Source organism: Cyprinodon tularosa, unplaced genomic scaffold, assembly GCF_016077235.1.
Source record: "Cyprinodon tularosa strain WSP-4 unplaced genomic scaffold, ASM1607723v1 ctg162, whole genome shotgun sequence".
Lineage (NCBI taxonomy): Eukaryota > Metazoa > Chordata > Actinopteri > Cyprinodontiformes > Cyprinodontidae > Cyprinodon > Cyprinodon tularosa.
Window position 1 is genome coordinate 196574 of NW_024038460.1, and position 24741 is coordinate 221314.

The following is a 24741-nucleotide window of genomic DNA, read 5'->3' on the forward strand; positions in this document are numbered from 1 at the left end:
AAGTTCTGAGAAATTCTGGCTGCTTGGAAAAACCCAGAGTATTACTAGAACCCACACCTTCTGTGTCACATTCTGACAAACTTTAAGTTGTTTTATTGGCTGTTTTGGAGTCGCTCAAGGATGCGGATTAACGACTACTTAGCTAATTGATTAATCTATGGATGGATTGACATTAGGATTCTTGTTAAAAAAAACAAAACATATTTTTCAGAACCAGGTGAAGCTAAAACTGCCACTGGAGGAGTTCTTAATGTAGCATGTTTACAAAGGAGGTTTCTAATTAAATGGAAACAAGTATTTTTCCAGTTATTCCTCAAAAAAATGTCTCATATTTCCAAGTTTAGGTCTAGACTTTAACTAGGCCACTCTGCCCTGTAGATGTGCTTTCATCTAAGCATTCTCTGTATCTCTGGCTAAATGGTAAGGCTGGGTATCCTGCTGGAAAGTGAACCTCCACCCTACCCTCAAGGGCCTGACGATGTATTCAGGAAGACATTTAAAAGATTAAGGACAACGGGCCAGGGTTTAGAGCCGTCCAATTTACACCAGCTTCTCCCCTCCTGCTTAAAAAAAAAAAAAAAAACACAGCATACTGCTGCCACCACCATGTTCCTTTAAGGGAATTCTGTGTTTGTGATCTGCAGCGTGGCGATCTGCCACATCAGTGGCTTTCTTCTTGCTGCTGCAGATGGAGTTTATTTAGGGGTATCAGAGTAGTGGATGCAAACATATACAACACTTCATATGTCTAAAGATAGAATAAATTATCTCTGTCTCTTTATAATAATCCCAATAATTCACTGACGTTTATTGGAATGTGATAAAAGAGGTGTGAATACTTACAAGGGTTCCATCAGGGAAGCAGGTTATAAGCTGATAGGGGGGGAAAAGGTAAAGCACAACTTTATGACAGCTGGATTTTTTTTTTTTGAACTGTAAAAGTCTCATTTAACCAAGCTTCCATCTAGTTCTTCTAAAGTGTCCGGATCCATCAGAGCAGCAGATGCTTAAAGGTAGCCTAGTAAACTAGCCCCACCCGCCAGCCGCCAAAATTATTTTTGCCCTTTATTCTGGCTTATCAGGCTCTGGCAAACATCCTCATGGACCCGTTTCCTGACATGAATCCATTGGGTTTCAGCAACGTGTGAAAGACGTTTATCTTCATGAAGAAGTTTGATGTGTTTTTTTTTTTTTAGGTTTTAGTGTAGATCAGAGATGCTCAGGTCCAAAGTTCAGACAGAATCTGTTTGTCACTCATCAGGGACATCTGGATGGTTAAGAAGCACAGCAGCTTTTTATAAAATATGTATCCAGGTGACCTGAGCCATGCAGAAACCAGGAGTAAAACATGCCAATGAGCTTTCTGGGGAATTCTCCATCTTTGACTCAAAATCTATGTTAGAAATGGTTACGAAACCTGCAAAATGTGACAGAATAAAAAGCAACACTGTTCCATGTTTTTTTTTTTTTTTTTAACCAAAAAGTTCAAATGACACTAACCAGTTTATGGTTGTGAATCCCATATGGCACCAGTCTGGACCTGGAACCAGCAGGTTTCCTGAAGTGGAACTAGTTTCTGTGCCATAGAACCTCCTCGAAACACCGTCCCTGTTCAAGAGTTTTGGAAGGATGCAGGAATGTTTGCGTGTTTTAATAAAATATATTTTACAACCTTTTTATTCCTTTGGTCTCCATTTTTAAATATGTCTTTAACTGTATTTTTTTTTTTAGGTCAAAGGTTTGTAAAAAATGGTCAAAAAAATTGAAAGATTTGCTGCGCAGATAATCCAAATCTGAAGGTTCTTTAAATGGTTATAAAGGACTTTATTCTAACATCTGCAAATTATCCAAAATATGTATCAAAATTACCTTAACAAACAATTTTTTCCAACTTAGAAATGAAATGTTAAATTATTAAAAATTTTTAATTTCAATTTGACTAAAATGTAAAAGGTTAAGTTTTCAAGAAGGTTACCCGCTTTTTATTCAAAATATATCCCCCCTTTGGCAGTTAATTTACATTTAAAGCGGAGGAAGTGCCCTGACCAATATGGCGGCGTCATCGGACACAACCAGGCTGTTAAAGTAAAATAGCTCTAGGATACGCAATTAATTTCCATTTTCGAACGTTTAAGTGACTGAGGCAGTTATCTGTTGTATGTAGACTAAATAATTAATTTAAACCGTTAAAAAAATGCAAGCTTTGCTGTTAAGCTAAAGCGGAAATGACGTAATTCTCCTTTAAAATTGCCATGTTTCGCTATATTCTGCAGCCTTGTTTTGTTGAAAATTCACATTTAAGTAATTTTATTCTTGTTAGAGTCTAAAGTTATTTATCCTAAATAAGAAAATGAAAAATATAAAATCTTTCTATCGCAAAATAAACTTCATTCATTGATTTGTTTTCTTGATTCTGTTCTCTCTTTGTGCCGCGTGATCTGGCAACACGGTCACCATGGTGACGCTGGCTTCGTTGAAAATGGCCGCCGCATCAGCACCGTCAGACAGGGCTCAGGCACGTCTGTCTTGGTTCTAACTTAGTTCGATGGTCTTTTTAAATCAGAAGATTAAAAATGTTTTCTGATGAAACTCTAGAGTCCGTGAGGGTGGAGTCAGTGTGGCGGAAATCCCAGCAGGGGGCGCAGCAGTCGGTAAAAGTCCAGAGTATTTGCTGGTTCTGTTTATCTCTTAGTGGTTCTGATCTTGGGTTTGTTTACAGAAAAGCTGTCAGACTCCAGCTGTGAGCAGCGGCCATGCAGGAGTCCAGACCGGGTCCCGGGTGTCCAGTTCCACCCAGACTGAACCACAGCAGCAGGACCATCAGCTGGAAAACCTTAACGGTGCTGATCCACCTGGTCTGGTGGACTTCCTGAGGCGCGTGGAGGAGCTGCTCATCAAGGAGCTGCTGAAGAACTCCAGGAGCCATGCTTTCGATGGTTTCCAGGCAAACTGGACGGAACCAAGCCAGCATGTAAGTTACGATAAACTTTATTGATTCTGCTCAATAAACACTGTTAACAATGATGGAATGAAGCTGAAAGATCTTCGCTGCTGATGGAGCTTCAGGTTTAACCCTCTCAGGCTCAAATTAAGTTCTAGTTGCAGGAAAAATCTGATATTTGGAGCAAATTATCATATGGGGTAGTAATATACAATTCAGACTTTTTTTCTGAGAGACCTTCACATGCAATTAATTCTGGGATGTTGCAGATTTGCAACAGTGGCCCGGAGTGGTAAATTAACACTGAAGACTGAATCTGACATGAACGTTAACTTTATTTAAATGTCACAAACAAAAAATTGAAAAAAAAATTTCTCTCACAAAATTAGAGACAACTTTTTCTCAAACTTTTTCTCCACCGACATCTCAAAACCTCTTGAGAAGGCCGTTTCTGTTAAACTGTTGCTCAAAATATAGGCAAATTAGTAGATAAAGCATATAGCATCCATTGGTACCTGTTTGGGCACACGTTGCGAATCCACAACATTAAAACCGAGATGCCTCTGGTGGAAAAACCCAGAGAAGATAAAATCTACTAATTGGCATGTTTCATATCTATACACATTCATGATTCATCTTATGTAGTATTGATTTCAAATAATGGAAATTGGTAGTGATACTTACATGAAATTGGTGCTTAGAAAATCAGTTTCAGTGACACCAAGGACTCAGCCATGTTGAAAGTGAGTCAGCATTGCCATGTGTTGAGCTGGAGAGAAACTGTTAGTTTCAAATGCACAACTAAGTCCTTCTGTTGTACTTCTGAGTAACAAAAGCTAATAAAATATGGATGTGGAGTAATTAGCTAAGTAGCATTTAGCTGTTGCAAATCTGCAACATCTGCCTGGAGAGGGTTAAATCAGAGGCCTCTCTAGATTTTAAAGGTGGGGGGAGGGGCAAAGGATGTAAAAAAAAAAAAAGCAGCGTTTGGCTTAAATTTCCAATTTATTTATTTTACTTTTTCTAATGAACAGATTTAGCAGAGATGCCTTACTGCAGGGGTAACCAATTAAAAACCAGTGGGGTCCGAATAAATGAAAATCATCAACCAGTACAGGTCCGGAGACATTTTTAGTTATAATCTATTACTTTAAACAGAATTTAACACTGAAATAAAATTAGCTTTTTATGCATCCATGTTATTAAAGAAGAGGATTAGGGCCACTGGAAAAAAAGTTAACTGACTTTTAAATTTATTTCAGTATAAAATGAGGAAAAAATTCAGGATTCTTACTTTTTTCTCAGAATTCTGACAGCTAACAAACATGTTAGCATCAAGCTGTAGCCATGTCTGTTTTAGAGACTATCTCTCTTGTTTTAATCACCTTCTGCTCTTCCATTAATGAAATAGCATCACCAGGGACCCATCAGGCACGTAAAAAGTCACCTAATTCTGTTATGTTCCACCAATGTGTTACTGGCTTCCACAGTTTATTGAGCAACATTGGTTTTATCTTCATGTATAGCTGGGCTGACTGGACCATGTGATGCATTTAGCTACTTTATGAAGAAATAGTTTGATTTAAACTGAACTAAGGACCAGATTAAATTTTTTCATCATATCCAGAGCTACTAGCTCAGGTGAAGTTCATCTACTCTCTGTTCTTCATGATGATCCCAGTGATTCTTATTAAACCTCCAGCTCACATCAGGATGGGTTAACTTACACTTTTACCGTTCTGAGTCAGTATCTTGGTTTAATCTTCAGTCTGGGTTCATCCAGTTCTCCCTCTTCCTGTGCGTAAAAACGCACAGCAGCCATTAAAATTACTGAGGGGGGCTTTAGCCCCCTGAAATCTGCCTAGGAACGCCGCTGCTTTAAATCCCTCTGGGGGGAAACATTTCAGCGGAAAATGTCACAGAATGTCTTGTCTTTAGGTTTCACATCTCCACGGCCTTCAACACGCCGGCGCTCAGGAACAGGGTCTTCATGTGAGCGCCGTGTCCTGGAGCTGCACCGGTTCCGTCATCGCCTGTGCTTACGGCCGGTACGTTCCTCTCTGACGACACACATCCTCCATGTTTCCTCTGGTCAGTCCGTAAAAAGTTCGTCCAGCTCAACAATCATTTCCATAGAGTCCCGGAATATTACTAGTAATTTTAGATTAATGCGCCCGTGTAAAACAGGCCGATTAAAAAAGATTTTTATGTTCTATACTGACCTCCATAAATCAGTAAAACTGTTAATAAGAAGGTTTCTGATGTCCAAACAAAACAAGTCCAAGTTAGGAGCCCTGTGGAATTCCAGATCAAATTCAGAGAGAAATAAAAGCGAATAAAACTGCTGCTAACAACTGGAGTTATTCTTGATTAATTAGTTCTTTATTTTCAGGTGGAAATTAGTCTAAAAATGGCTAAAACTGCAAACTTTGATTTAATATACATATGAAGGGATGTAATTTAAAGTTTAAATCAAATTAATTTTATCCTTTCTTAAATTAAATTTTAAAGTCATTTTAGATTTTTTTTTTCCAATTGTTTAATTTTGCCTTTCTCTCTTTAGTGGTATATTTAATAGTTGAATGATGTATTAAACATTAGTGTTTCCCAAAGTGGGGGTCAGAGCCCTCACATTGTTTTCACAATCATTGTGACGTGATCACTCGGGTACATAGAGGGGCAAAAATATAAATAAAAGTGCAAATAAATACATTTCCCATGAAATAAGGTGTAACATTTATTTGTCTAATTCTTAATTCAAATATTTATTATACATTTAAATCGTAAAATACGCACTCATAGATTTAAATTTATCAGTTAAAATAACTGTCATTAAAAATATTTATTTAAAAATGTATATAATATCTACCTTTAATATGTATAAATTAAATTAAGTGTATTTCTAAGGGGTTTCAGTCTGTTGTAATGAGGCTGAATCTCTGTATTACGCAAATTAATAAATGTTGCATCTATTTATATCATTGGATGATCATTTTTATGTATTTTATTACATAATTTGACCCTCCATACCTCATATATCACAATTATTTTGGAAACCATCTTGGGACCCTGTCTCACGACCTCTATGGGGTCGTGACCCCTACTCTGGGATCCGGTATGGATGTCAGGGATGATTCTGCAGCTGGAAGGAGGACCTCCATCGTCGATGTGATGGGAAAAAAGTACACTGGAAAAACGATAAAGAAAGAAGTAAAAATTTCTTAAATTAAGTGTATTTACCCTTAATTTTAGTAAGTAAATGAGATAGTTTGCCAATTGAATGAGTATTTTTACTCTTAAAATAAGATTAAGTTAGATAACATGCACTCAAAATAAGACAATACAATTATGTTCTCTTATTTTAAGTGTAAATTGTCTTGTTCCATTGGCAAGATGTCTCTTTTATCTCCTCAATCCAAGAACAAATGCACTTATTTTAAGAAATAATGACTTATCTAGATTTGGATTTTTTTCCAGTGTATTCAACTATTTGCTCCAGTTAAATAAACAGAGATAGATGGATTTCACTCAGTCTGAACTTTATTTTATCTTTGATTAACTTATTGCTCGGTAATCAGCCCTGTTCTGATCTGGGCAGCGTTCGTTCCCCTTATTTACAATAAAGGAAAGAAGTCGGAGTCAAAACAAATTAGAACCTTTGGTTAAACGGTAACATGTTATGAATAAACCTTGAGAAAGAATCTGGTTTGTTATGGCAAGAAGGTAGGAGTGAAAAGTTTTCTAGTGAGTAAAAAGCATAAATTAATATATAAAATAAGAGAAATCTAAATATTCCGTCCACATCGGTCTCTGGTTTCCTTCCAGTATTTTACCGGTTTTAGTTCCGTCCTTCTTCCTCCCACAGCATGATGCTGCCACCACCTTGTTTACTTTAGAAATGTTACGTCTGATTTGCAGAATTAGTTTTCCTCCGCACAATCAAAATGTTTCCAGTTTTACTTTAACAACTTAAAACCACGAAGGTTTTTGTTTTAACTCATTTTAATCCGATTTTAATCTGAGGGGTGTGAAAACTTTACCACGAAGCCGTAAGTTCTGGGAGCTCCGAGATCCAATTGGACTCTGCTAGGAGGGACTTTTAAGTTTTTCCACTTTAAAGCTTTGAATGACTAAACCTGAGACTCAGAACCGGTTTGGACCGGGTTTCTCTGAACAGAACCGACGACGGCGACTGGAGCAACCAGAAGTCCTGTGTCTGTCTGTGGAACCTGGACCGTCGGAGTCTGAGGCCCAAACAGGCGGATCTGGTTCTGGACGTTCCGGCAGCGGTGACATCTGTGTGCTGCCACCCGGAGCGGCCCGCTCTGATCGCAGGTCCGCAGAACCGTAGAACCACGGTCAATCAGCTGCTGGGCCCGCCTCAGAACTGACCGGACCATGTCTCTAATCCTGTAGGAGGTCTTTACAACGGAGAGGTGCTGGTCTGGGATACCAGTCGGACTCAGGATCCGGTTCTGGCCCAAACTGGAATGTCAGCGGACAGTCACAGAGAGCCGGTGTATCAGGTGACCCAGTTATTGTTCTGTTTAAATTTGATTTATTATCATTAAGGTCGGGCTCAACTTTTATTCCTTCAGAACCCGTGCAGAAATAAAGATGTTGGAGCAGAACCTTTAAGGTTCTGCAGGTTATTAACATAAAGAGTTTCATTAATTACATTTCTGAATGAAATGATCTAAAAAAAAAAAAAAAGAGCCTGGTCCGAATCCAGAACCCTGTGGAACTCCAGAACGTTCAGATTTGGTTTATGCAGCTTTAACGGTGCCGGTCCGATTCTGTTTCCAGGTGGCCTGGGTTCCTCTGCAGAAGAAAGGAGAGTTTGGAGTTCTGAGTTCTAGTTCTGGAGGAGGAGTTCTGCTGTGGACGGTGGATCCGGACCAAGGCCGAATGGTTCTGAGCTCTGCATACGCTTTTGTACGACAGCAGGTTCCCCACAGCAGCAGCCTGAAGGTGAGCCGAACCAGACCGGATCTTTATGGTTACACTACAGACATGGATCAACAGAACCCTCAGAGGACAGTTTGGTACCGTGGGAAACTTCTGATCCAGTTCTCCTTTCTTCATACGAATTCATTTCTTTGGACTTTGGTTACTTTTTATTTGGGAGTTATGGTTCTGAAAACGTTAATCACGGCTGGTTCTGACCAGTTTTTGCTCCATTAGTCCTGACCTCTGAACTATGGAGGGAAAAAAAGGACATTTTGTAAAAGGACATTTAAAAAATAAGCAGTACAGAAATAAAAAAAAAGGTTTGAAGCGAAACTTGCTTTTTCTGATTTTCAAATTTTATTTTCCTGTCAAATTATTTCTCAGATTACATTGGCCTCACTTCAAAACAAAGACAGACGCTCAGTCTGACCAATAGAAACGCGTCTTCACTCCAGAAGAAAGCCCCGCCCTCAAAAGTAGAGGATGTGATGAAACAAAATTTTAAAAGACTCAAAATTCAATCTAAAAGAGAAATAAAAAAAATATATATAAAAAATGTTGAAAAATGAAAAATAATTTGAGTGAAATCTAAGAAAAAAGCAAAGTTCCGCAAAACCTTTTTTTCAAACAGTTTTATTTCTGGATTGCCTGTTTTTTTTTTCTAAATTTCGATTTACAAAATGTGTGCTTTGTTTGCAAATAAAGAGGAATAAACTTCACTCCATACGGATCTGAATCAATCCATTTTATCGGAGCCACACTGAAGGTGAAGTCTAGTTTAAAAAAAAATCCAATCCATCTCAGTGGTCCATGAACGCACCGTAGCTAACGCTAGCAGGTGGACTGAGAACAGCTTCAGTGATGAAGATGTTACTGAGTGAAGGAGGCTAGAAGAAATTTAGAGGAAACGAGCAAAAAAAGCTCCTTCCAAGGAAATCTGAGGCAGAGCGAGAGAGAGCAAGACTTTCAGCAGATAACAGGAAGGCTAACAGAACTGATGATTTATTCTGTTGTCTAATAACTAAAATCAGGACGGAAAATCGTTTTAACCACAGTGCTGTTTTTTTAAACCTGTTTTTATCTATTAGAATCGGTACGGCTCCGTTTTATAAATGACCATCGGATTGCAGTTAAATAAACCCGGTGGTTCGATTCCTCTCTGTAGATCCGAGGCAGCAGCACCGTGGGAGTCACCGCCTTGGCTCTATCTCCGTGGGACTCGGACACGTTCCTGGTCGGGTCTGAGGGCGGCCTGCTTCTCCGATGCTCCTTCTCCTCTCAGATTCCAGCCGCAGTGACCCCCGAAGGCCGGAGTGTGACCCCGAGAGCCCCGGCGGTGTTCTCGTTCCGGCCGTCCAGCGGTCCAGTTCACTCCATGCACTGCTCGCCGTTCCACAGGTACCAACTCGGCCGGATCAATCGGACTCTGTGTTCTGCTGATTTTTATATTTTCTAATGACTCGTCGTCTCTGCAGGAATCTGTTTGTCAGTGCAGGAACTGCCGGCCTGGTCCACGTACACTCGCTGCTGCAGGCTGACCCGCTTCTCTCGGTCCGGGTGTCGGACTCGTACGTGTTCCAGGTCCAGTGGTCCCCCAGCAGACCGCTGGTGTTCGCAGCCGCCACCGGACAAGGTGAGCGGAACCACGACCGGCTGTCTGAAGACGAACCCAAACCATTCCTGACCCGGTTCTGTTCTCCAGGTGAGGTCCAGATCTTTGACCTGAACCGTAGGTCCCTCAGACCCGCCGCCACCATCCAGGACGGCGCTCCGGGTCAGACCGCCACCTGCCTGGCCTTCAACGGTCCAAACCCTCAGCTCCTGGCGGTGGGAAGATCAGACGGAACGGTCGGCATTTGGCAGCTGAGCTCGGACCTGACGGAGCCGGGTCCGAATGAGCGCCTCCAGCTGCAGCAGATAGCCAATCAGGTGGCAGAGTGAAGCGTTCTGTTCTAACTGGGAGACAAATAAAAGCAGCAGGTTTCCAGTTGTAACCAGTAGCGTTTATTTAAGCACACAGTTTAAAAGCAGAAGTTTCACTATGAGCAGAAAGCAGATAAATACGACAGACGGACACGGAGGTGAGCGCTTCAGTGTCAAACATGCATCAGCCGGGCGTGATGGGGTGTGAGGGTAAACGCATTCTGATTGGTCCCTGGGGAAGGGGGCGGGATCAGTTGACGAAGAGCGAGCGGGTGAACTCCACGAAGTCGAACGCTGACGGCAGCTCGCGGCCCTTGCTGTCCAGGTACGGCTTCATGTGCGACAGGCAGTAGTCGGCCTGCTCCTTGGTCAGGTTCTGGAAGGAAGAACGGGACCATGAGACCGGCGCGGAGACCAGAACCGGGAACAGAGAGCAGAGAACCGGACCCACCTGGTACAGCTCCTCTTTGGTGACGTAGGGTTTGTTTTCCGCGCTCAGAGCCCGGAAGGCGCTCTCGATCTCCTCGCTGGACTTGACGTTCTCCGTCTCACGGCTGATCATGAAGGCCATGTACTCCTGCAGCGACACGTTCCCGTCCCTGCAAACAGAACCTCCTGGGTCAGGGAGCCGATCCAGAACCAGCTGGGCTAAACACCAGAATGACCCCCTACCTGTTGGGATCCACCGTGTCCAGGATAGCCTCGAACTCAGGATCCGGTTCTCCTTCCTCCACCATGGGCAGGTCGTAGCCCAGCGAGCGCAGACACGACTTGAACTCCTGGTGATTCAGACGACCCGACTTCTCCTTGTCGAAGTGCCTGGATGGAGCAGGGAGAGGTTAGGGTCGGTCCAGATAGGAGCACAGGAACGTTCTGGTTCTGGCAGCTTACTTGAACATCATGCTGAACTCCTTCAGCGCCTCCTCTGTGACTCCGGTTGTGTTTCTGGAACAGGAAGTAAAGTCGGGTCAGTTTTCCTTCTAGAGCTTTAAAGCAGTAGAACTTCACAATAATTTGATTCATCCAAATTATTTAATCAGAAACACTTAGATGACTTTTAAACACGTTTTTCTGCAGTCAGGTACAGCTGATTCTGGTGGAAAACAAAGTGCCTCAACCCGGGCGATGATCAATAGGGGTGTAAATAATAATCGTTCTGTATCGATGCATCGATCCAACAGCCGACGATCCGATGCATCGATACGTCCGCAGGAGAATCGATTCATGTTTTTTTTTTCCCCCTCCGGTCTATTTTTATCCATTTGCTCCTGGGCGTAATTCTCCTCCCGTGCTGCGGTGGCGCTAAACCTATTTTGCCCTCCTACCTCGCTTCCTGGTTATACTCAGTGTGTTGCAGTGAGCTTGACACAGACATTTTTTATTTATGCTCAATATTGAAGCGTGGTCTGTGCTACACGCTGTGGGTCTAGATACGGCCGAGGCGGCGAGGAAGTGGGGGCGAGTTTAGTCCGACGACGGAGGGACATGAGGGCCAAAAAGAGCGGAGATCCAGGTGGAAAAAGGGTCCCAGCGTTCTCGCGCACCTCGCTCTTCTAGCGGGTCAAACTTCACGAGTTGTTTTCAACAATTTCGGCCATAAAAGCAAAACAAGCCGGCCTCCTGTCTGCGGCACTGTTTGTGGTCAGCTACAATCTGGGAGAGGAGCAGCGGAGCGTCTGTGGAGGGGGCGGGGCGTCTGGAGCCGAGGTGCATTGCACTGATTTTCTGCAGTGTTTTTGCAGTAATTTTTAATGCAACTTTTCTGCTTCTGTTATATGCTGTTGTTTAAAAAAAAATGCATAATGATATTACAGCTTTTATTGATTTATTAGCCTGTAAGGTGTAAAAAAAAATAAAATAAATGAAAAAAAATTAATCGATTAATCGAATTGAATCGTGGTGTATTGTTTAGTATCGAATATAATCGAATCGTTGGGTCAGGAAATCGATACTTAATCGAATAGCCATGATGGATGTGATTTACACCATAGATATCCATAATAAAGGCTAGATATCTTACGGCGGAGTCTCAAACGGCATCACCGGCGGCCATCTTACCTCAGGCAGGCTTTCTGTTGTGCTCTGTGGTACCTAATGTAAGGTGAGTGATCAGCACGAACACAAATACTCTTATCTCACTGAATTCTTGACGGATTTACAGTTTGGTTTCTTACAAACATTATGAACGTGGCTTTAATTCTAGATGCTTGAACATGTCGAAATTGCAGATTTTCTTGTCGAAAAATGACTTAATCATGCAGCATAGTTGTGCATCACGGCTACTTGCGCAAGTTATCAAGGCTGAGACTATATACCAATCTTATACACTGTGAATTGTTGTTGGTCACTTTTGTTTTTGTTTCTGCAGGTTATATAATGTTTAAGCAGGAGGAGAAGATCTTCCATCCCCGTTTGCTGACATTCCTGCACTAGTACATGACCACAGCTACCTTCCTGTCCGCTTTGATGGCCTTATGGACAACGCTCTCTTGTACATTACACAGAAGCTCAATAAAACCTTCCCTTTCAAAGGGCATTAGCCAAGCTATGTTTTTTGGGTCATTTTTTAAATCTCTGTCTTCCATGTGTATACCATCACAGTAGTGTAGGTGGGGATTTCAACATGCTACATCTATATATACTTGTGAAGGGGACTATTGCACCAATTTTAATAGCAAATAAATGTCACTTTTATAATGGTTTAAAAATAGGAACTTTTGTGTAATTACCCCTGATATATAATCCGAATAGTCTACATGAAACTTCAAAGTGTTACCTTTAATTTGAAACCTGGATTATGCTTCTACACCAAGAGGTTGCCACACAATAAGCCTTTTCTGTCAGTATTCCATATTTTATTATAACAATAATATTCATATTATAAAAGTATGTATGTAAATATAAATAAATTAGGACTGTGAAATAATTAATCACACCCAAATAAAAGTGTTTATTTATATATATATATATTTATATATACATACATATTTTTATATATATATATATATACACATATAAAAATATATTTATATAAATATGTATATATACATATTTTTATATATATATATATACACATTTATATAGGTATCTATATCTATATAGATATCTATAGATATATCTATATATCATGTTGCCATTCAGTACACTGAGTTTAAATAGCATATATTGATTTAACATAAATACCTTGTGCATGTGTATATTTATTGCACCTGTATGTTCTATTCAATGTTCTTTTCATATGAAATTCCATGGTTATAATTATTCATAAGTGTGCAGTATCATAACTACATGTCTGACTTTTGTTTAACAAACCAAACAATTAGACAACTCAGGAAGTTATGGTTATTTCAGTACATGCGCCTTTAAAACACAATGTTACGAATGAGCGAGCTGCCTGTGGCAAGATGGCCGCCACGTGCGGACGTCGACCCCCATTGGCCAGCAGCGCGGACGAGACATCTAGCCTTTATTATGGATATCTATGATTTACACCCCATGATAAGGTGTCCAACCGCCCTGCCTGCCTAGAAATGTCTCAGCATTTCAATAAACGAGGACGTAGAACAGAGCGAGCTCTGCACCACTGATAGGAAGCCTTCCTCTGATATTATGGGATGTAGGATGAAGTGATTCATTCAGTTCTGACTGAATCATCATTCCTTCGCACTACGAAGCCTTATTAGTGATAAAATCAGCTGTGTAAAGATTAAAACAAACTATTCAAACTCTGCATAAAGCTTCAAGGTTTCATCTCATGTTTCAGAATTGAGTGTTGGTGTTTAGTTTGTATTTTCAGCAGAGGTGGTTAAAGCACTAAATAATAGTTTTTAAAGGAAAGTTAATCACTCTGGATGGAAGAGCCAAACATTTTACTGAATAGAAAATATAAATGAACGGAAGAGGATAAGGGCCACTGGAAAAAAAAAAGTTAACTGATTTTTAAATTTAATTTCAGTGGAACATGGGAAAAAATTCAGAATTCTGACTTTTTTCTCAGAATTCTGACTTAATTCTGACTTTTTTCCCCATACTAAACTGAAATAAAATTTAAAAATCAGTTAACTTTTTTTTTTCACTGGCCCTAATCCTCTTCCGTAGAAAGGACTATATAACTGAAGTATAAGTAAAAATAGTTCAGTTAAAGTCTGTAACTAGTTACTGCCCACCTCTGATTTTCAGAACCAGATCTGAATTTTGTGGAAATAGGTTTGTTTTTCCTCCTGAACATTAAAGTTAAACAAACTCTCTATAAAGCCTTGAACTCAACGTTATTTCTGACATTTTGAATTGAAAAAGCTTCCTGGATGGAGGAGAAACGTCTTCAAAGATGGAGGGACTGACGGACTGAGAGATAAATGTGCATTTAAATTTAAATAGAAATCATGTTTCTTTAAAATAATTCTTATAAATGAATACTTTCATATAACAGAGTGAATTAAATCAGAAACGTTTATCTGTTGGTTTTCATGGTAGTTTTTCGGAGGTTTTAGTATCGTCTGGACCGCATCAGGAGATCTATGGTGCTGTGAGCTCCGGTCCGACTTACCGGGCCTGGATCTGCTGCTCCAGGTTGTGCTGCATCCTCATTCCCAGCTGGTCCAGTTGGTCCCACTGCTGGGCCAGGCCCACGGTGCTGTGCTCCGTGTACTTGTTGTCCAGGATGAGAGCTTCCTCCATGGCCGCTCCCAGGTCCTCAATCTTCTTCAGCTGGCTGCGCATGGCCCGGATCTCCTGGTGCTTACGCTGCGGAGACACGTACGGGTAAAAAAGTTCAGGTCGGCCTTCATTTTTCCATCTGAGCTCTAAGGAGAAGAATCTGAATGGATGATACCGGGCTCTTCTAGCAGAACTGGTTCCTTAACAGATCCCGCTAAAAACAACAGTTCCACAACCAGTTTGGACTCGTGTCTGAGATAATTTTCTAGATAGAACTTTTAGCTGCTGTTCTGAAAGTCCACAGCATGATACTGCCACTGCCATGCTGGACAGCTGGACCAGTGTTCTACACTTCAACCCGCCAGGCGTTCCAACAGAACAATGATCCCAAAAACCCATCAGAACTGGACCAGAAAGCGGACTAACGAACACTTCATCTGGACTCTTTATGGTAACATATAGATATACAGGTGCTGGTCATAAAATTAGAATATCATGAAAAAGTAGATTGATTTCAGTAATTCCATTTAAAAAGTGAAACTTGTATATTATATTCATACATTACATACAAACTCATATATTTCAGATGTTTATTTTGTTTAATTTTGATGATTACAAATGACAACAAATGAAAATCTCAAATTCATCATATCAGAAAATTAGAATATTGTGAAAAGGTTCAAAATTGATGGCCCCTGGTGCCACACTCTAATCAGCTAATTAACTCAAACCACCTGCAAAAGCCTTTAAATGGTCTTTCAGTCTAGTTCTATAGGCTACACAATCATGGGGAAGACTGCTGACTTGACAGTTGTCCAAAAGACGACCATCGACACCTTGCACAAGGAGGGCAAGACACAAAAGGTCAGAGGCTGGCTGTTCACAGAGCTCAGTGTCCAAGCACATTAATAGAGAGGCGAAGGGAAGGAAAAGATGTGGTCGAAAAAAGTGTACAAGCAAGAGAGATAACCGCACCCTGGAGAGGATTGTGAAACAAAACCCATTCAAAAATGTGGGGGAGATTCACAAAGAGTGGACTGCAGCTGGAGTGAGTGCTTCAAGAACCACCACACACAGACGTATGAAAGACATGGGTTTCTGCTGTCGCATTCCTTGTGTCAAGCCACTCTTGAACCACAGACAGCGTCAGAAGCGTCTTGCCTGGGCTAAAGAGAAACAGGACTGGACTGCTGGTGAGTGGTCCAAAGTCATGTTCTCTGATGAAAGTAAATTTTGCATTTCCTTTGGAAATCAAGGTCCCAGAGTCTGGAGGAAAAGAAGAGAGGCACTTCATCCACGTTGCTTGAAGTCCAGTGTAAAGTTTCCACAGTCAGTGATGGTTTGGGGTGCCATGTCATCTGCTGGTGTTGGTCCATTGTGTTTTCTGAGGTCCAGGGTCAACGCAGCCACATACCAGGAAGTTTTAGAGCACTTCATGCTTCCTGCAGCTGACCAACTTTTTGGAGATGCAGATTTCATTTTCCAACAGGACTTGGCACCTGCACACAGTGCCAAAGCTACCAGTACCTGGTTGAAGGACCATGGTATCCCTGTTCTTAATTGGCCAGCAAACTCTCCTGACCTTAACCCCATAGAAAATCTATGGGGTATTGTGAAGAAGAAGATGCAATACACCAGACCCAACAATTCAGAAGAGCTAAAAGCCACTATTAGAGCAACCTGGGCTATCATAACACCTGAGCAGTGCCACAGACTGATCGACTCCATGCCACGCCGCATTGCTGCAGTAATACAGGCCAAAGGAGGCCCAACTAAATACTGAGTGCTGTACATGCTCATACTTTTCATGTTCATACTTTTCAGTTGGCCAACATTTCTATAAATCCTTTGTTTTTATTGGTCTTCAGTAATATTCTAATTTTCTGATATGATGAATTTGAGATTTTCATTTGTTGTCATTTGTAATCATCAAAATTAAACAAAATAAACATCTGAAATATATGAGTTTGTATGTAATGTATGAATATAATATACAAGTTTCACTTTTTAAATGGAATTACTGAAATCAATCTACTTTTTCATGATATTCTAATTTTATGACCAGCACCTGTATATAGATAGATAGATAGATAGATATATCTATAGATAGATATATATATATATCTATATCTATATATATCTATAGATATAGATATCTATATCTATATAGATATAGATATATATATAGATATATATATCTATATATCTATAGATATATCTATATATCTATAGATATATATATCTATATAGATATATCTATATAGATATATCTATATAGATATATATATCTATATAGATATATCTATATAGATATATCTATATAGATATCTATATCTATATAGATATAGATATATATATAGATATATATATCTATATAGATATATATATCTATATATCTATAGATATATATATAGATATATATATCTATAGATATATATATCTATATAGATATATATATCTATATCTATAGATATATATATCTATATCTATATAGATATATATATCTATATAGATATATATATCTATATAGATATATATATCTATATCTATAGATATAGATATATATATCTATCTATCGATATATATCTATCTATATCTATAGATATATATCTATCGATATATATTTATCTATCTATATATCTATATATATATAGAGCTATTTATATATATATATATTTAAATATATATCTTTGTGGCATTCTTCATTTTCCAGTCACTTTTGTTGAAATTAGCATTTTCCCATTGTCTTCCAGACAAACACGTGGAACTATTTATATCTGATATAATTTATCTGATGAAATTGTTTTTATAAACTTTTTTTAATAAAGATTTTTAATGCCACGGTAATCAGATTTAATGCCAATTAAGGCCTTAATTTAAAAAATAATAATTTAATGATTTTTTATGACCTGCGGAAACAAAACATTTTAAACACTGAGGCTTCGGATCAGAACCGGATCTTTACCTTTGTGGCCTCCAGCTGTGACTCCAGAGTTCCGGACTCTTCTACCATACAGGACCTGAAACCAACGAGAGAATGGATCAGAACCAACAGAACAGTTCTAAACTGGATCCACTTCAAACATCTACTGAGGTCCATGCAGGGTTACAGCTACAGCACACAGGACGAGTGTTAGCAGGCCGGAACACGGCGGCGGGTTCTGCCCAGAACTTCAGATCCAAAACTCAACTTCATGCCGTTCTGTAACCCATTAGAACCGTCTGGATCAAGAGTTCTCCAGGCTCCCTGAAGGAGCAAAGATCTGGAAAACCTTCAGGAAGCCTGCAGAACCAGCGGTCCAGTCCGGTTCTACAGCATGAGGACTGGACCAGAAGGTCCGTGAGCAGGAACCCAAACTGAAGGAACAGGAACCAGGCTGGAGATCAGCTCTTCCCTGTTTATAATGGTCCACAGTGGGAGTGGGAGTGGGAGGGTTAGTTAGCAGGAAGGTGCTGAGCAGCATAAAGGCCCAACATGGTGGTTTTAGACTGAACCCAGTGGGTCAGAACCCAGTGAGGGAACCAGAACCAGAACCAGGCTGAAAGAGGTCAACCTTCCGGAAAGATCATCAGCAACTTGGTACTGATACAAACAGATAACCCGACGGTACGCTATGCTATCAGAGAGAGGAGGAGGAGGAGGAGGAGGAGGAGGAGGAAGAGGAGAGACATGAACACAGGCTAATCATCATCATCATCATCACACTTTAATAAAGAACAAGGAGATATTAACCCGTCCAGAAGATACGTCCTGATAAACGGCAACAAGGAAGCAGCCGAGGCAGCGGGAGAGAAGAGAGAGACACAGTTAAAAACAGCACAACAGAACCGGGTCAGAACCACATGGTTCTGATCCCGCAATCATCATTTCTGATAACTGCTCAAAAGAAAACATCCCATTAAATAACAACAAGTGGATTTAAAAACTTGGAACCATTTTGACTCTTTTCTTTTTCATCATTTTAACTGAAATCATCGTCTAAACTATTCATCCACAAACTTTTTTCCTTTCACTCAACTTTCCAGCTACGGCGAAGATGTTTGTGGATTCAAATCTTTTCTTATTGGTCTAATAAAATACTCTTTGTGTTTCAATTTTTGTTTTTTATGAACCAAAACACTGAATCATTTAAAAAAATCTGTAAAAGTTTCCTTTCTGAGTCCATTTATCACCATAAACTTTCCAGTGATACTCTAGTTGGTTCAGATGCGGTGAATCCAGCAGAGCAGGGATGGAACGGTTCAGAACGGTTCTGGGTTGGATCCAATTCGGCACCATTTGAATAGTTAACATTTAGGGTGAGAAGAATTTCAGCACCAGAACCTCGCTCAAACCCGTCCCAGCCCTTTAAAAGCTCTGCATCAGTTATACTGGTGTTTGGTTTTCTAACAGCGGACCAGAACCACCCGGCCTACCTGGTCTCCTGCAGCCACTGGTGGAAAGCGTTGGCGTGCTGAGCGAACTCCTGTCGCAGCTTGTCGTTCTCCTCCTGCCTCCTTTGCTCTTTCTGCAGCTCCAGCTCTCGTTCCTGCAGCGCAAAGAAAGAAGAATCATCCAGATGCCGCCCCGGTTCCTGCTGAACGAACTGCAGAACGGTTCTGCGCTCAGACCTTGATGATCTTCTGCAGGTTCCTCCAGGTCTCCTCCAGCGCCTCCATGGTGAACCAGGTGTAGGGGTTGGACACCACCTGGTAGCTCTTGATCTGCTGGTCCAGCTCGGCCAGCTGGTTGAAGTCGGCCTGAGCCGAACTGAGCGAGGAGCGGAACGCCTCGTGGGCCTCGCGCAGCGCCCGGATCTCCTCCAGAGAGTTGCATCTCACCGGGTCGGTCAGATCCTCCTCTGCGTTCTCAAACCAGCTGTTGAAGGCCGAGGCCTTCTTAGCGAAGGTCAGGAAGAGGTCCTCGACCTGAGGAGGAAGGAGCCAGAAGGTTAGCCGCACAGGAACACCTCTGGGTTTCAGGAAAGGTTCTCCTGACTGATCCGACCTTCCTGAAGTGCTCCTGAGCTTCCAGAAGCTTCTTCTTGCGAGCAGCGGAGTTGGACAGCAGCTGGTTCCAGCGTTTGATCAGAGCGGCGTGCCGGGCCTCGATGGCTTTGGACTGCACGTGTTTGGCAGCCAGGAGCTGGTCCTTCAGAGCCGTGATGTTGGTGATCCCTTCCTGCTGGAAGGCCTGCAGACCAGCGTCAAAGGTCTCCTGCGGAGGAGCAGAGGGGGTCAGAACCGCAGGTTCTGTTCGAGGTGATGGAGAGGAGGATCAGGAGGAGGACCCACCTGTTTGGTGAGCAGAGTCTGAACAGAGGAAAGGTCTCTGCCGTAGTCGTCCGTCTTCAGGCTGTTCTCCTTCTCACCTGAACACAGAAGAACGTTTAAAAAAAGGTTCCAGTAACCGTTCTGCAAACTGGGCTGGACCGGTTCAGCACAGCAGGTCATTCATCACTTTAGTGGCAGATTCACCTCCTGGAACCAGAGGAGCTGCAGCTGACCTGAACTCAGACTCAGCTTTTTACATAATTTTCCAGAAAAAGAACGCAATTTATCAAAACAACAACTTGGTGTAGAAAACATACAGTCCCGTCTCTGACTAATTCGCGCACACATATCGGAGAAGACTTTCAATTTACTTACACAATAAGATAAACGTCATAAACATCCAATATGATTCCTGTTCTCACTGGTGGAGCACAACTTGGAGCCGTCAAATTAATAGAAATACGTTTTCTCACCAACGGGTGCATGGAACCAGGTGGGAGGGATTCACGTTAAAAGAAAAGTCCGCTCACACTGAGAATTCAAACTTCTGAAAGTTCTTTAAATATCAAATTATTACGTTCTTTTCAATAAATGATCAGTGTTTTTAATTAAGAGTAATTTTCATGTGAATGTGCTTTACTGGAGGCATCCATGTTTGTCAAAGAACACTACTGCCACCTACTGGTTTGTGACGTCACGGTGCGGTATCGGCTGTTGATCAAGTCCCAGTGCTGTATCTGGTGTTTGTCACAACGCGCTATTATCCAAGTCATCTTGAAAACATTCTTCTTCCAAATGTTGGCTACATATTACGTGTTTTTTTCTCTGGCCAGAAGCAGGCTTCTTACAGCATAAGGCGAGTTAAATTCAAGACTTTTTAATACCACTTGAAATAAAAATTTAAGACCAAATTCACATGAAACAAAACAAAAACCTGTTTGCGACAACTTAACCCAAAGGTTTATTTTAACATAAACCACTGCACTAATGTTTCAAATGTTGAAAAGCTTCCCATACAGGAAGAAAGCTAAAAACACACAAATGACAGATATATTTTAACAATTATTTAACTGAATTCACAAACTTTGTTTTAGCAGGGAACTAAACAAATCAGTTTTAAAGCCCCAACATAACCAGTGCTAAGTCTTTTTTGCAGCTATTTTTCTTTGTATTGTTTTCTTAGTATGTTTGATTTGGTGATAAGTGGAGGCGTTGCAGAGACAAGGGTGGAACTAAACTGAGAAATACCGGCTGTTTCTCTGTAACTCCATTTTGACGCTTTGTGTTTCGTGCTTCGCATGTGCGACTCCACTGCCTTAATTCCCATCGTTCTGAGCTTGAATGACTTCTTGCACTAAATCCACTGAGCCTCATGTATGTTCCCTGGTTTTAGCCATGGAGAAAACTCTTGGCTGGAGACAATTTTGGTTACATTTACACTTGCTCATATTTTCCAGACAAAAAGTTAATGGCGCATCTCCCAAATGTCCCGGCTGCAACAACGCTTTATTGGTTCCGCTATCGGGACGGAACCAATAATGGCGAGCAGGTATTTTTTTTTTTTATAAAATAAAAAGGTCAATTTTTATGTTTTATTTAGATTACAAAAATAAATCATAATAAAAATAACGAAAGTTACTACCGTAACTACGGTTCTATGAATCCCGGATGACCGCCAGAGGCGGTGCTTCAAGCACTGAATGATCATTCTTGCGCATGCGCAGGTCGAGTATTAATGACAACAAAGTCAGCTGTGACCTGCCGGGGACCCACGTGACTCTATATAGTCACGTGGCACCCGGCAATCAATCCCTCAATCTTCTCGCGAAAGCAGAGATTCCGAGGGACCAAGCACTCTGGCGGTCATCCGGGATTCATAGAACCGTAGTTACGGTAGTAACTTTCGTTCTATTTCATCCCTACTGACCGCCAGAGGTGGTGCTTCAAGCACTGGATGACTCATATCAACAAGGTCACGAGGAATCAGCAACATTCAAGGAACAACGACTACACCACCCACCTAATGTGATGTAGAGGCATGCTGCTCGAGGATTCCCTGAAGCGGATGGGGCGCAGCCACATTCACCCTGTAGAACCGAGTAAAGGTACTACTACTTCCAGGAGGCCGCACGACATATAACATCCAATGGCACCCCAGTCATAGCAGCAAACGATGTCGACATGCCCCTTGTAGAGTGGCATTTCACTCCCGCCGGCAGTGGCCGGTCCTGCAAGGCATAAGCCTTGAAGATCAAATCCACAACCCAGTGTGAAAGTCGCTGCTTAGAAAGTGCCTGACCTTTCCGTGAGCCAGCGTAGCAAACAAAAAGGCTATTTGTCTTTCGGAAGGATGCCGTGGCATTGATGTATGTCTCAAGGGCACGGACAGGACACAGTGGTTCAGAGGGACTTCCGGAGTCAAACCGGGCAAGATGGAGAGGCTGGGTGCTGCCTGCTGGCAGTGATACCTTAGGAATAAATGCTACATCAGCCCACAGTGTAACGCCTGAGCCATCAGGATTCCACCGGCAGCAGGGTTCGGCTATCGAGAGAGCCTGTAACTCCCCTACACGTTTTGCGGAAACCATAGCTAAAAGGAACGCAGTCTTCAGTGAGAGCCATTTGAGGTCCGCCGACGCCAGGGGCTCAAATGGGAGGGACCGAAGAGCCTCAAGCACAAGAGAAAGGTCCCACGCCGGTGCCACAGGGCGGTTGGGTGGGTGCAAACGCCGAGCACCTCTTAAAAACAGTACAACATCCTTGTCTCGGCCCACAGAACAACCATTCAGCCCAACATGCCAACAGGAAATGGCAGCCACATACACCTTTAAGGTAGATGGGGACCGTCCTTGATCCAGCAATGCCTGCAGGAAGGTCAGTATGTCAGAAACTGAGCACTGCACCGGGTCCTGCCCTCTATCACGGCACCAGGTCGCAAAGACCGTCCACTTGTTAGCATAGACAGCTCGCGTGGACGGCGCCCATGCATTAGCCATTGTATGCCCTATGGACCCAGTGTATCTTGAGAAGGTGGACCCCGGCCTTGCAGGGGCCAAATCCAGAGCTGGAGCCGGTCCGGTTCGGGGTGCAAGATCTGACCCCCCATCTGGGAAAGAAGGTCTCTCCTGGAGGGGAGACGCATTGGCGAGCCGGAGCTGAGCTCGCACAGTAGAGGAAACCAAGTCCTCGCTGGCCAGTAGGGGGCCACCAGCAGGACCCTGTGCCCCTCCTGACGTACCCTGAGGAGAGTCTGAAAAAGTAGGCTGAATGGCGGAAAGGCATAAAGGAGGGTCCTGGGCCAGTCGTGTGCCAGAGCATCGTGGCCCAGAGGGCTGCTGTTGTCCAACGAGAACCAAAGGGGACAGTGAAATGCGTCCCTTGAGGCAAAGAGGTCCACGTCCGCCCTGCCAAAGACCTTCCAGATGCACTCCACCACCTCTTGGTGAAGCTTCCACTCCCCTGGAAGCGGCTTCTGACGGGATAGAAAATCTGCTGGCACGTTCTCCGGCCCTGGGATGTAGGCTGCTCTGAGGCTGGCTATGCGTGGAGCTGCCCAGGTCAGAAGCCGTTGAGTCAAGCACAACAGTTTCCTTGACCTCGTGCCCCCCTGGTGGTTGATGTGAAAGACCACTGTGGTGTTGTCTGACCTCACCAGCACGTGCTTCCCCCGCAAGCCTGGAAGAAAGCTCTGAAGAGCCAGAAGCACAGCCTGTAACTCCAGGACATTGATGTGTTCCCTGCCCTGCCGCTGGGACCATGTCCCCTGTGCCATTTGACCCCGCCAGGTTGCACCCCAGCCCGTGGAGGATGCATCTGTAAACACAACTTCCCGACGACACGGGAGGGAACCGAGCGGGACCCCTGTGGTCATAAACAACCTCACCCTCCATTGGGACAGAGACTGAAGACACTGAGGCCCCACCCGAAGTCTTCGGAGACGATGAGTGTTCCGTGTGGGATCCAGATTCAAGCTGTTCAACCACATCTGGAGGGGCCGCAATGACAGCAGCCCCAAGGGCACTACGGCGGACGCAGCTGTAAGTATGCCCAAGAGTCGAAGATACCGCACAAGAGGCAGCGCCATGCCGCGCCTGAATTCCGGGAGCACGCTCAATATACTGTCCACCCGCTGGGGTGACGGGCAAGCAGTCATTGAGATGGAATCCATGGCAATGCCCAGGAAGACAGTCTCCTGTGAGGGGGTCAGACTGCTTTTCTCCATGTTCACCTGCAAGCCCAAGCATCCCACATGATGGAGCACTAACCGAGTATCTCGAACCGCCTGGTCCCACGTCGCGGCACAAATGAGCCAGTCGTCCAGATATGGGAGGATCCTCAATCCCTGTGCCTGCAGAGGAGAGAGGGCCGCTGCAACACATCGGGTGAACACCCTGGGGGACAGTGAAAGTCCGAACGGGAGGACCCTGAACTGGAAATGCCTCCCTTGAAAAGCAAAACGAAGAAACCGCCAATGGGGCGGAGCGATCGGAACGTGAAAATAAGCATCCCTGAGATCTATGGAAGTGAACCAATCGCCCGGGGAAATCGCCTGCAACACTTCCTTGGTGGTCAGCATATGAAAGGGCATGGCCTTCAAGTACACATTCAGGCCTCTGAGGTCCAAGACTGGACGCAGGCCCCTGGTCTTCTTCGGAACCAGAAAATACGTGGAATAAAAGCCCCCTGGATCCAGCAGGGGGTCCACAGGCACTATAGCACCCTTGGCCAGCAAGGTGCAGATTTCTTGGTTCAGTGCCTGTGCCTTCACCGGGTCGTGGATCACAGTCATCCTGACCCGGCCAGGGATAGGTGGCCGGCGGCGGAATTGAAGACGGTACCCCCGGGACAGGGTGGACAACACCCACAAGTCCGGGGTGTGGGCAGCCCAGAAGCTGAGCTGTCCCGGGGAAAAATAACCGACCGCCGGCCCTAAGGCATCATCTGCGGGTCCCCCGGCCCTTCGAAGGCCCGGGAGGACGCCGGCCAGACTGCGCGGCTCGAAAGGGATGAAAGGACCT

At 43.0% G+C, this 24741-nt stretch overlaps 2 protein-coding genes across 6 annotated transcripts in view; one reads left to right on the plus strand and one right to left on the minus strand.

The window, feature by feature from the left end:
* The first annotated feature begins 2455 nt into the window (after positions 1 to 2455).
* On the plus strand, positions 2456 to 9885 carry dync2i2 (dynein 2 intermediate chain 2). Its single transcript, XM_038280642.1, has 9 exons — positions 2456 to 2651; positions 2720 to 2971; positions 4880 to 4989; positions 7119 to 7276; positions 7358 to 7467; positions 7748 to 7912; positions 9057 to 9289; positions 9367 to 9524; positions 9594 to 9885. Exons 1-9 carry the CDS (start codon positions 2574 to 2576, stop codon positions 9830 to 9832), a joined length of 1503 nt encoding a protein of 500 aa, XP_038136570.1. The 5' UTR covers positions 2456 to 2573; the 3' UTR covers positions 9833 to 9885.
* sptan1 (spectrin alpha, non-erythrocytic 1) overlaps positions 9873 to 24741 on the minus strand; it is a 57370-nt gene continuing 42501 nt past the window's right edge. For all 5 annotated transcript variants that reach the window (XM_038280641.1, XM_038280640.1, XM_038280639.1 and 2 more), the window contains 11 exons: positions 19745 to 19821; positions 19458 to 19667; positions 19082 to 19378; positions 18887 to 18999; positions 18204 to 18221; positions 17436 to 17490; positions 14361 to 14557; positions 10706 to 10759; positions 10487 to 10633; positions 10266 to 10413; positions 9873 to 10190 (listed from right to left, as the gene is read on the minus strand). In XM_038280641.1, the coding sequence (XP_038136569.1) occupies positions 10065 to 10190; positions 10266 to 10413; positions 10487 to 10633; positions 10706 to 10759; positions 14361 to 14557; positions 17436 to 17490; positions 18204 to 18221; positions 18887 to 18999; positions 19082 to 19378; positions 19458 to 19667; positions 19745 to 19821 (1442 nt within the window). In that variant the 3' untranslated portion in view covers positions 9873 to 10064. The remainder of the gene's footprint in view (positions 10191 to 10265; positions 10414 to 10486; positions 10634 to 10705; positions 10760 to 14360; positions 14558 to 17435; positions 17491 to 18203; positions 18222 to 18886; positions 19000 to 19081; positions 19379 to 19457; positions 19668 to 19744; positions 19822 to 24741) is intronic.

Excerpts from the sequence above, each read along its gene's own strand:
- dync2i2 (XM_038280642.1), top strand. The coding sequence starts at position 2,574 with ATGTTTTCTGATGAAACTCTAGAGTCCGTGAGGGTGGAGTCAGTGTGG. Across the intron at positions 4,990-7,118 it reads ATCGCCTGTGCTTACGGCCG|AACCGACGACGGCGACTGGA; the intron begins GTACGTTCCTCT and ends TTCTCTGAACAG. Across the intron at positions 7,913-9,056 it reads CCCACAGCAGCAGCCTGAAG|ATCCGAGGCAGCAGCACCGT; the intron begins GTGAGCCGAACC and ends TCCTCTCTGTAG.